General features: G+C 39.5%; 1 protein-coding gene across 9 annotated transcripts in view; it reads left to right on the top strand.

Moving 5' to 3' along the window:
• The window catches only part of ATG10 (autophagy related 10), a 228,416-nt gene that overhangs the window by 191,685 nt on the left and 23,549 nt on the right, over positions 1 to 13,182 (top strand). The window contains exon 6 of one of the 9 annotated variants that reach the window (XM_032404076.1): positions 9,556 to 12,265. The exons of the other annotated variants lie outside the window; for them this stretch is intronic. Coding sequence (XP_032259967.1) covers positions 9,556 to 9,627 — 72 coding nt within the window. The 3' untranslated portion in view covers positions 9,628 to 12,265. Of the gene's footprint in view, positions 1 to 9,555; positions 12,266 to 13,182 lie in introns of those variants that run through there. 9 annotated transcript variants of the gene reach the window in all.

The following is a 13,182-nucleotide window of genomic DNA, read 5'->3' as shown; positions in this document are numbered from 1 at the left end:
CTGAGTAATAAAGCGTCACTACCTGCAAATTCAGAGCTCTTGTTGTACCTAAGAAGAAGACTGTCAGCCCCTCGGAGCAGGGGATAATTGTTCGGACCAGGCTATAGCTTACGAACGGCCTTCTGCGGGAGAGTGTATCTCTGAGGCCAAGGGCCTCTCTCATCACGTACAGTAAACATTCATCAAAGTTCCTGTGGAGACCCAAATGCAAAGTGCCCGTCAGGGAAGGACATACAGGGCAGTCTTCTCTTGGGCCCAGAGGACAAGGACCACATGTATTCCATTCTCCACAGCATTCCTAGAATCTAGCCAAGTGCCTGGCATATGAGAGGCTCTTATAAATATTTCCTAAATAGTATGAATGATGACATTATGCATTTTAGAGCTTTTATTTGTTATTTATTGCTGTATAACAGATTACCTGCAAATTTAGTGCCCTAAACATTTATTATCTTCCAGTTTCTGTGGGTAAGGAAAACAGGCGTGGCTTAGCTGGGTCCTCTGGCCCTCGGTTTCTCACTGCGCTGCAGTCATGTCAAGGTTCAACTGGAAAGGATCCACTTTCTGGCTCACTTACATGATTGTTGACAGGACTCAGTTCCTCATTGGCTGTTGGATGTGGCCTCATTTTGTTCCCTGCCATATGAGTCTCTCCATAGAGCATCTTCCAACATGGCAGTGTGCTCCATCAGACTGAGGAAGTGAGAGGACAAGAGAGCATCGGCAAGAGAGAAACAGCTAGTATTGTAGAAGCCACAGCCTTTTGTAGCCTCATCATGGAAGTGACATCTCATCACTTTGGCCATATTCTACTCATTAGAAGCAAGTAATGAGGTCCAGCCCACATGCGGGGAGAGGAGATTGCACAAGGGAATGAATACCAGGAGATAAGAATTATTGAGCCATTTTAGAAAGCTGCCTACCAGACCTGGGGTTTTTTTTTTTTAATGATGATATTCTCAGAAAAAGAATTTTAATTTTTATATATCCTTTAAAAAAAATTAGAATTAGATGTGTCATATTTGTTAAGAAACATCCGTTCATTTCTTCCTGAAACAGAAAAACAAAGGTTAACACTGATAAATGAAGCACCTGCATTAAGCATATTTTAAAAATATTTCCAGATTGTTACATTGTAATAAATAATGACTTTCTGAGTATTCAAAGACCCAAATAGAAGGGAGTGTATTGCAGCAAGCTTAATCAATGTTTAGTGATGATGGAATGTAAAATCGAAAAGCCAAGGATAGAAATCAAATTGCCTTTCTGCAGAAAGATCCTCAACAATTGAAAAACTGCTCTATAAAACTAAAGAACAGCTTGATGATTTAGAAAATAGAAACTGCAGAAATATTCTGTAGTTCCTAGATATGTCCTCACTGCTTATTAGCTTGTCTGTTTGAGAGCAAAGAGGAAGGGCAACAAAAAGAGATTCAAATTAGTGAATTTTGCTCTGGCCCTGAGCCACACTGGCTTAGGACTATTAACTCTTCAGTATATCCTGGACTAAAAATAAATCTTCTGCCCTTTTATTTTCAAGTACTTTTCTTTCTGTATATTCAAACTAGAACACAGATGCATATTATTAATTTATATTTGGACTTATTTAATGGACCCTTGAATGAATGGATTTTGATGTTCTTGTATGGTAAAATTATTCATTATATCCACAGTAATATTATTGTTTTGAAATAACACAATCGAATTAGTCACTCAGCAACTTGTGTGACTTCAAGAATGCTAATTGGATATGTATAGAATGGGAGATCAATGACAGATGGGCAACACTTCAGCGAAAGCCACTTCTAGATACTTAACCTATGACCAGGAAATGTCTTAGTCTAGCAGTAGATTATTCTAATATGCCTAGCCAATAAAACTCACACTATTAAGAGTTTTCAATAGATTTGAGTTTACAACTATAAGAATGAAGATAATAGCGGCAGTTTACACACTTTTTTTTTTTTGCAACCCATTTCCTAGAAGCAAAATGCTTGACTTCTGTAAGAATGCTTAGACCTGTAGTGAAGTTGAAAAGGTCATGGGCTTTGCAATTAGGCAGACATCAGCCTCTGCCTAGTTCCTTGATAGCTGTGTGACCTTGAGTAAGTTACTTAACTTCCTTGGAAACTCAGTGTCCTCCTATATAAAATGGAAAAATGGTGCTGGTGATGATGATGATGATCACAACTAACGTTTGTTAGGCACTTGTTGTATACCAGGCACTATGTTATTTTTTATGTGCATTACTTTGTTTACTCCTCATAATAACCCTATGAGGTGTGAATCCTATATATTTCACACACACACACACACACACACACACACACACACACACACACAGATGAATTCTTTCAATCTGCCCATTACACAGTGATTTTACCATTTTCGTCTTTATCTACCTCCACCCCAGAAACATCATCACAGATTTTGGCTAGACTCTGACTTTATTCTTCTAGTGAAAGATGCAAATTGCTTGTGGAAGCTTATAGCCCACAGATTATTAGTGGCCGTTTTTGCTTTCTGTACCATGTGGTTCTTTTCTGCTACTGGTTCTAAATGCTTTTTTCTCCCTTCCTAATACTTTTCATTATACTGACTTCTTTGGGGTGAATAACCTTGAATTTATGTGTCTTATTTTTATCTTTGGATGGCATGTGTGAACGTGTGTGTGTGTGTGTGTGCGCGCGCAGAATGATCATTGCTATTATAGCTTGCTTTTATTAAACAAATCCAGTTGTTTTTGGTACAACAGCCAGGAGGGAATGGTGGAGATAAACCCATCAATCATTGGAATATGTCAGTTTCCTTCATCTTCTATTTACTATCCAGATCTGGGGCTATTTTTACATGAATCCACAGTGTGTGCTTTTTCTAATATGTAGTTAACAATCTGAATGACACGTTCTTTATAGTACCATAATAATTCCATCCATTACATCACTTAATTTATGGGAGTGCTAACACCAAAATCGATAAACATTATTTCTGAAATGTCAAGAGTGTTAATGGTGTGATTAAAAAAGAAAAAGATTCTAAAATCTCTCTGCACAGAACCCTTTGATATATTGTTGTTGAGGTGCGCCTATCCCAAGCTGTGATATGGAAGACTTAAATCATTAAGACTCCGTCAACTTTAAAAATGTGTGTCGGCAGCTATTTTTAGCCACACGAATCTTTTGTGCCATATTGTGGAATTCTGTTAGCAGAGAGAGGGAGAGACTATATGTCTCAGAGAAGATTGTCTCAGGTTGTTTTGAGACATATCAACAGTTGCTAAGGAACCGTCGCTAATGCTTCTGGGAAATCCTGTAATATTTCACTTAGAAATTGGGAGAAATTTTTATAGAGCAAAGCTTCTTAGACAAGGAAAGCAGCATATATAGGATGATATTAGGGAACAGTTTCAAACTGGAAAAAGTATTTTAAAGTTTCCTAGAAGATTGAGTTTAAATGGAGTTTCTTAGCACCATATAATCGCCTCTTACAGAATCCTGGAAGCTCTCATTTACATCTGATTTTAGAACAAGTAGCATTTTAAAATCTGGTCACATTTCAGTTTATTTTCCATGATTGATGTTTTAAAATGGAGATTAGCATTTCTTTTCACACAGAATTAATTAGCATGCTAGGATGGTGGTTCCACTGATTGTCTTATTTTATAGTGAAAAGACTGTATTAATAGTCAACACTTAATAGGCACTGACTGTTTACTAGGTCCTACATAGAGACATAGTCTTGGCATGTAATGGTCTTGTAATCCAAATAATTCCCTCTGATTAACTGTGGCATTGTAGATAGTGAAGAGATTTTCACCAGCCACCTTCACTGAGGCTTTTGTTACTGAGGGAGTCAGGCTAGCAGCCTAACACAGTTCGGTGCACCATCCAGGGAGGACTGCTGGGCAACAGTCACTATTAGCTAGCGTCCACCTGGCCACACAGAGAAAGCTTGCTTCACATGGGAACGTTACTTCTTCTTTTTTTTTTTTTTTTAAGATTTTATTTAATTATTTGACAGAGAGAGACACAGCGAGAGGTCACACAAGCAGGGGGAGCGGGAGAGGGAGAAGCAGGCTTCCCGCTGAGCAGGGAGCTCGATGTGGGGCTCGATCCCAGGACCCTGGGATCATGACCTGAGCCGAAGGCAGATGCTTAACGACTGAGCCACCCAGGTGCCCCGGGAACATTACTTCTAAACAGCTGATTTTAACCATACAATTTGATCTACACGTTTTATTACTTCCAGGCTTAATATTAGAATCTGGGGAGAGAGTGGCAGTAATTCACTGTTTTCTCTTTCTTTCATTCACAAATATTAAATGAACACCTATTACGAGCAAGGAACTGTGGTTAGTGCTGGGGTTAGGACACAGCACATAGTCCTTGCCCTCAAAGAACTTGTATTCTGGTGGAGAGACAAATCTGCAAACAAGCAATTGCAAAACAGTAGGATAAGAGTCATCATGAAAGTGTGTAAAGAGCTGGGTGAGGAGCAAGTGCAGTTTTCCTGTCTGGGAGAAGGGGCAAAGGCCTCCTAGCTGGAGCTGAATAGTTTGTGAGTCACACACACAGGGAAGCGGGGGTAAAAGGAAGCAAGCAGTGAGTGCAGGGTCCCAAAACCATGACCAGGAACAGGCTCCACTCAGTCCTTAATGGTGGTGCCCAGGGCAGGGGAGAGAGTCAGAGATGGAGCAGAACAGGTGAACAGAGGATCTATCATGGAAGGCTTGTTCTTTCAGCATCTACGTGGTGATTCTCGAACTTCTTTTGAAGTGCTAGAGCCCCTGTATTTTTTATTAGAAGACTGCTGTAGTGAGCCAATAATAATAGGGATGGGGAAGTAATAATATTAGGAGGGAAATGATGTTGCAGGGAAATATTAGGAGGGAAAATGTGTAAAAATTGGTGAAGCCATTGCCGGGGGTTGCCAGTTGAGAAAATACGTGATCCAACTTTCCCCCAACACACATAACTTCTTTCTCTCCTGTTCTCCATCTTTCTGTGGCCCTCTCTACAACAGGCTGTTTCACAGCCTCAGGCCTTTGCTGCCCTCCGTCTGGAACGCTTTCCCACTTGGCCTGGTGATTCTTTCTGAGTTTTCATGGCAAGCCCTTATGATGCCTCTGCATTTCCCTATTTAGAATACCAACTGGAAATTGTTCAAAGATATATGGTTCCTACTTAATTGCAACCTCTTCCACTGCAGTGGCTATATTTTGTTTTTATTTGTGTAGCATGCATAAGCAGTGCATAACTTTTGCCTAGCTAAGGGCTAATAAATGTTCACTGACATGAAATGATCTGATAGAGTTTCAAAAAACCTGAAGATCAGGTGCCAAGTTCAGTAATAATTTAGAAAACACCCAGATGTCAGATGATCACAGCCCAGGTAACTTGTCTTGATATTGCCACTTGTCTTAGTGTCTGTTTACTTGGAGGTTTTTCCAACAGTCAGAGAAATCAGAGCCAAGGCAACGTTAGGCCATTTAGGCCATTTGTTTGGACTCCAAATCCACAATGTAGAGATGGTTCAAGAACCTGATGCTGACAATGTAAGAGGCAGACATGCAAGAATACAGAAACAAGTAAGTAAAATTAATGATAGCAGCAAGTAAATACTAAGTGTCAAATAGATGATTCAGACTGATACATGCTCGAAGAACATAGAGGCCATACCGAAGGCCAATCGCCCTTGAGTGCAGAGTAGCAAATTCAGCATGAATTCCAAGTCTGAAGCCCTGACTTTGCACTCCAGTCAAAATAGTCACCAAATAAAGGTTTTGCTGGTCTTTTAGTAAATGTGTAAACGGAGAAGCTTGTATCAGAGTTGCATTAAAGGTCATGCTCGAAGTAGACCAAAATGTGATACTGATTAGTGCATTTCTTCTTACGCTACAGAAGCAGAAGCTATCAGAGAAAATGTCTGTGGTGGTTTGCCTAGGACCCTCTCCCCAGTGTTACAAAAAGAACAGAAGCGTTCCTGGTGATTTTGTGCTTGTTTTAGCTGGAACCATCTAGTCAGACAAGTTGTTGGTCATCACAAAGTCAGTAATACAAACAATTGCATGGAACATAAGTTTTGTTGTGAAGATAAAGTTTCCTTGGAGGAAAACTCAGCATTATTAACATTAGACACTTATCTACGGGCCAACCCATTGAACACCATGTGTTTGGAGTCAGGATAAATGTCTGGCACCCTTTTTCCCCGGACATGGCAAGACAGGGTACAGTTAGTGTTGCCTCTACTTCCCAGTTTTAGAGTAGAACTAAATAAATGAGAGGTAGTATAACAAACATAATGATTAAGAACAAGCCAAACTGCTTGGATTCAAATGCTGGCTTCTCCAAACTAGTTGTGAAGCCTGGAGTGAGGTGCTGAGCCTCTCTATGCCTCAGTTGCCTCATCTGTAAAATGGTAACAGTACTTCATGGAGTTGTTACATGGATTAAATAAAATCATAAATATAAAATATTTAGGATAATTCCTAGCATGTAGTATGCAACCACACAATAAATATTAGCTATTAGTGTTGTTAATGATCTTATCTCAAGTTGACAATGAACATCGTCTCCATTAATGATGTCAGCAAATTCGGTACTAATATGTGGTTAGTATAGAACATAAGCTCAAATAACAAATAACATTATCCTTATGTAGAGATACACTCATATTTTTTGCCATCAAACAATCCTCATTTGGTGGAGCATTTGGTGATTGTAGCTTTATGGAAATCTGCCACTGGGGTAAATAGCAACCCACATGGAGATTGCCCCAGGCTCTGGAAGGTAGAAGACATTCTTCAGGATTTCAAAGGCATATCAACTGTGCCATTGCATAGGCACGAGTAGAACTGTACATGCCAGGATAACAATCAAGACATATTGTTCTTTCAGGTTTCAAAGAAAACAAGTATCATGCTTAAGAAATTTAGTCACACCATCTCTGATACAGTCCTAAGAATAGCATTGTAATTTGTATGCCATATACTTGGTTTTAACAAGGCATTTGATTCTGTTAAGCACATTGGTAGGTTAGAAAATCCTGCAAAGGCAGGCTCTATGGGGAAGTTCATAAGCAACATTTGTTTACTCTGCGAGGAAATGATGGTGAGAGTTATAGATGCAGACAGAGATAGCAAATGCATTTACAGTGACTAATAGCACCAAACAAGGCTGCATTCACTACACCCATTATCATCTGCTATCTGGTTTTTGTTTGTTTGTTTGTTTTAAGATGCCCTTTGTCACCTTCAAAGATTGTGATTCAGGTATTAACATGAGGGTTAGGTCAGATAAGAATGCACCCAATCTCTGCCATATGTAGATGGCAAAAGCAAATTATTATTTAGAATATAAACAACCATATTACATATTGTCTGCATGCTGATGACTGCACATAGGTGGCTCACCGTCAAAATGATGAATAACAGTGGTTGGGTTGGTTTGCTAAGTTGTGCATCACTTTGGTCATGCTATCAATCCCCAAGCAGAGAATGCTTCTCTGAAATTTCTCTGGATAACCCCTGAAAGTTAGGGAGAAGTTTTATCACTCCAGTGGCATCATCTCTTGCCATCAATCCGCAATAACCAACGAAGAGAGATTTAGTGGCGGTGTGTGTACGAGGCACTGTGATGGACAGCACTGGTCAGGAAATAGAAATCTATAACATGGTCCCCCTTTCCAGAGATGGGGTGATAATTCACAGATTACACAGCAGAATTAATCGATAATAATAAGTTATATAATAAAACAGCTCTAAAGAGGTGTATAGGCAGTGTATGAAAAAGTACAAGATCACTGATAGAGATTATAAGAAGAGAGTTTTATTGTGAGCTGAAATGGTTCTAGAAAGACTTCCTGAAAAGAGAAAGGCTTGAAATTGCCTTTGAATATTTGGTAGATGGAGAGGGAGGTGAAGGATTATTCCAGGTAGGGGGATCAGCACAGAGATGAGGAAACAAGGTAAACGGAGAGTAGAGAACAAACCCAACTGAAAAGAGTGTAAGGTACGTGAGGAGCTAGGTTTCTAAAACTAGGAATTGCATACCTTTAAGGATATGCAGTAGTAGGTCAAGGTGGGACAAGACCACATCAGGGTAACTGTGGGTTTCTAGAATATGAGCAACAGTAGAAGCTTTGTTGTTTTTTTTTTTTTTAAATCTTTTTTTTTTTTTTAAGATTTTATTTATTTATTCATGAGAGACAGAGAGAGAGACAGAGGCAGAGGGAGAAGCAGGCTCCCCGCGGAGCAGGGAGCCCGATGCGGGACTCGATCCCAGGACCCTGGGATCATGACCTGAGCCGAAGGCAGACGCTTAACCGACTGAGCCACCCAGGCGTCCCGAAGCTTTGTTGTTTTATTTGCTGCTATGTCTTTGGGCCTTAGAGTAGTTCCTAGCATATGGTGGGTGCTCAGTGGAGACTTAACTCTTGTCTGTGATTGGGGGTACTCTGATAGAATGTAAGGCTTGAAAAATAATTGGTGCCAGCTTGCAGGGAAACTGAATGGAGGGCCACACAGTTCATGCTTCATAGTTTTGGGTTTCTTACTTAAGGGTCCCAAATCCCCAAGCTTCAAGGATGTATGTGAACCCCTTGAATCATAGGCAAAAACCTGTGTGCATTATGCATTATTGCAAAGTCCACAGCCCTTATTGGATATTGAAAGGGATAAGTGCCCCCAAAAGGTTAAGCTTTGCTTAATAAGCAGTGAGTAATAAGGAATGATTCTGAGCAAGAAAGTGACATAAAATTGGTAATTGGGATGATGAATTAGGTATCTGTGCAGGGTGAGAGTGGAGAGACTGGAGCAGAGGAAACCAGGAGGCTGTGGCAGGCTGGAGGGAAAGAGGGGGTGTGTGGGACCGGGCTGTCTTCAAGGAGATAGAGGAAAGGGTTGAAGGGGGAGGGTAAAGGAGAGCTATACTTTGGGGGATACTGACAAAATGTTTGTGGAGAATATAAGGAAATGGGAGGCAGTGAAGTTAGAATCAGTTTCCAAAGAAATCAATCGATCAGTATTTATTTATGCAAGCCTCTTGAGTCTTTACCACTTTGATGTAAGACTTTTGTGTAAAGACTATTCTTTTTACAATGAGAGCTTAGCTTTTCCTTGCAAGACCTAATTGGAAAGATTGGGGTGCCTCCCTCTCCCCACCCCAAGTATTGAAAATAAGGACATTAGAGAATTGTAAGCTGCAAACTCAAGTGAATGCCAAAATTCAAATAGTTTTTTTTTTAATTATCCGATTTCAAATTTCTGGTTAAATTCATGGAAGTTGAAATACCTTCAGATGTTTTGGATGCTTCTGTTTTTTGCAGGTGTTTAGTCGACCAGTTGGATAATTAAGCTCTTTTATTGTCTTAGTGTCACACACTCCCACCTCGAGACATTTCAAACTTTGTTGTAGCTCAGAAGCAGAGTCCCTCACTGTCTCACTGCAAACTAGTTTGGCCTGATCATATTTAATGAGAGAATATTAGAATCCTGAAAAATAACATATTCCAGCTGACCATACAGTAAAAAAATGAAATCTTGTACCTTCCTCTCAGGTGCTACAAAGATTCGGGGACCATCACACTATGGGAATGTTCACATTTGCCCTTGATCACCAAACTCAGTAGGAAGAATGAACCTCCTGGGCCCTAAGTGAACCCCACCTAACTGCAGTTTATCACATCTGGAAGGCAGAGGCCAAGCGGGAACTATGGAAAGGAGACACTGTGTTCAAAGATAAAAGTGCTTTGCTGTCCAGGCGATTCCAAGTCAGTCCATCTGTCACAAGTGATCTCAAAACCAAAATGGCTTTGGCCCCATTAGCTGACGGCGAATATGGCTGTGGCAGAACCACCTGCGGGCCTCTGACGCCGCTGCCTCTGCTGAAGCCCTTTTCAGACAGCCGGGTGCCTTGCTTGCTGGTATCCACACAGCAGGTATATTAAGGAGCATCTCCATGCCTACTGGGTGACTGGATGGCTCTCTGGCGGTCTCTGGTGGCGAATATTATATATGCGTCTAGAGGGAACAGCTGAATACTTGACCGCATTAGAGCAAACACAAAAACAAACATTTGAACAAATATGCTAAAATTCTCTGGTATGAACCTAAGTCCGATAGTAACTTCTAGTTGTTAGCTCAGAAAGATCATGGTATCATTTATGTATGACATAGAGTAGCATCTTAGAATGAGTTATCCATATAATATTTAATCTCTCTCTCCCTCCTCTCCTCACTTCCACCAACAAAAACTCAATTTCTCCAATAGTTCTTCTAACAGGCAATTCTCAAGATATGCCTGTGGGTGTATATAATTTACTGTTAACTTTTTGATAACCAGCTCTCTGTAGATCTGAACATTAAACATCTTAATTATTACAGTTACAAATGTCCATTTTAGCAATTTGCTATTGTACCAGTTAGTGAATTGGACATACTGAGTTATTATACCAGAGAGAACTGCTATGTGTACCTCAACACATACATATCTGGGCTGCATGTTACTAAGTATATGAGGGTTCTTTTTAATTCTTGGTGTAGTGTGTCTAATCAGTGACATAAACATCATCCATTAGTCAGTTCAGCCTTCCCTGAAGTATTAGTATGCTAAACAATCCTATTACCAAAGCATTATTTTGATACTTTATTAAAAGTCCTACAGCTCTAGCATTGCTATACTCAAACATAGCTTTATGCAATTAGGATTATAATGGAAGCTTTATTACAATGATATACAACTTGTATCATTCTAATAAAAGTTCCTGTACATAGCAATGCTTTAATAACGTTGTTTCTGTAACAGTGATTCCTTAGTAATGGAGCTTCTCTCATGGCAACTTCATTATTAGAAAATGATTTCAGTAATAGAAATGCAAATAAAGATTTTGAGAGGAGGGTTTTATGCATGGCTCTATTACTGACCTGCTATTTTTTCATGCATTACATCTAATCATTATGAAACTACCATGTAGATTATAGTTATGCTTATTACTATCCGGTTACATTTTAGCATTTGTGTCCTTCCAAATTATTGAAATTAACTGCCATTTTAAAATAAAATTCAAGGGTTAAAATAATTTAAATTTTAATTAAATTTTGTTTCGAAAGCATTAAAAATGTTTCACAAAACCTCTAATTTGTATTGTATCAGAGATTGAGTAGACCAGTTGCATTCAAACTGGAGTGTATGTACCCTTGTGTGTATGTGAAGACTTCCCAAAGGGTGTGTGGGTATGGAGAATTTTAAAGGAATTAATTTCCAGATCTTCCGCTTCCATATGCACCCTCTCATAGAATCCATCTGTCTGAAAAGGCACTTGTGGCCAAGATTTTCCTTTCCCACTTTCCCTTTTTGCCTTTCTGCCACTGTACAAAACAAAGGCGTACCTCACACCCATCCCAGCCCTTAGCATGGCGTATTGCTCAGCCAGGACACTAAAAGGAACACTTGGACACCCCCTTTATTTTAGCCCCCCTTTTCTGGCCTCAATCTCTATTTTTTAAGAGTCAAGACGTACCGGGCAGTGCTTAAGTGACTGGACTGTGGAGCCAGAGGGTCTGTGTGCAGATCCAGGCTCTGTGACCTTGAGGTGTCATTTAAGCTTTCTCGACCTTAGTTTCTGCATTGATAAAATGGGGTTAATAATAGTACGGTGTTGTGAGGATTAAATGGATTCATACATGTATGAAAAACGTATGACCTATAGTACACACTAAGTGATGCTACTGTGATTTCCAAAAATAATTCACTTTTTATGCTTATTTTTACCAAATTTTATAACATATTTAGTTTTGATTAACTGATTACTATTAATAATTATAATGACAACACAGTCAGTTCTCTTAGTTAATTTAACACTTAGAGCAAAATGGTCATGGGAAATTTTGGAAAATGAATTCCTTTCTTCTATTTTTTGTTTACAAGAATATGATCAATAAAAAGCTTTTAAGCATAAAATATACATTAAGATAAAGTTCTTTGACAGAAGCAGAATGGAGATGAATTCAAGGAGAAAAATATAAAATATCCAATTGTTCATATATTTTTAAAATGAATGATGGTAGGTATAATAACACTGTGGCGTTTATTTTCTTTTGAGTACATTTAAGAGAATGACATAATAACATTATTTAAAATTGTATATGTATAAAAGCATGTATTTAAAATGGTCAATATTTACAATACACTGGAAATGACACCCTTTGCAAGTATTTAAGGAAAAATTTAGAAGTCAACTTATGTTACTGTTCCTGGATGTGTGTGTGTGTGTGTGTGTGTGTGTGTGTGTGTGTGTGTAAAGATTTATTTATTTATTTATTTTAGAAAGAGGTGGAGGGGCAGAGGGAGAGAGATTCTTTTTTTTTTTTTAAAGATTTTATTTAGTTATTTGACAGAGACATAGCTGAGAGAGGGAACATAAGCAGGGGGAGTGGGAGAAGGAGAAGCAGGCTTCCCGCCGAGCAGGGAGCCCCATGTGGGGCTCGATGTGGGGCTCGATGCGGGGCTCGATCCCAGGACACTGGGATCATGACCTGAGCCAAAAACGACGCTTAATGACTGAGCCACCCAGGTGCCCCTAGAGGGAGAGAGGATCTTAAACAGACTCCACGTTGAGCGCAGAGCCTGACGCGAGGCTCAATCTCACAACCCTGAGATTGCAACCTGAGCTGAAGCCAAGAGTTGGACACTTAACCAACTGTACCACCCAGGAGCCCCAATTGATACATATTTTTAAAGTGTAAGCGTGTATAAGCAAAAATGCTCAAAGACATTGGAATAAAACACTGACTTATAGAAGTAAAGATGTAAGTGAAAGTACTGGCATAAAATCACCTTTTAAATTTATGTTTTCAGAGTACTAGGTATTAAGAATATAGATATTAAGAGTAATATCTTCTTTATCAAATTGGGAAACTAAGTACAATTCTAGAATTCTGAGGCTTCCCTAGTGGAAAGTTGGATTGACTCTGTGTGAACTAACTTGGCTGAGTATCTCCAGTGCTTCACAGGGAAGGCCAGTGCATGGACATCACACACACTCCCAACTTGATTGGTGTGTATTGCCTGGGAGAGAGCCCTTGTCTTTGAGGGGGGAGCTGGATTTGTCCTTTGATCTGTTTGTAGATGGGCCCATCTCAGAGTGGATCTTGTCCTGAGGCCAAAATGGGGAGGCTGTTCTGCT

Source organism: Phoca vitulina, unplaced genomic scaffold, assembly GCF_004348235.1.
Source record: "Phoca vitulina isolate PV1807 unplaced genomic scaffold, GSC_HSeal_1.0 scaffold6, whole genome shotgun sequence".
Lineage (NCBI taxonomy): Eukaryota > Metazoa > Chordata > Mammalia > Carnivora > Phocidae > Phoca > Phoca vitulina.
This window is presented reverse-complemented; position numbering and strand designations above follow the sequence as displayed.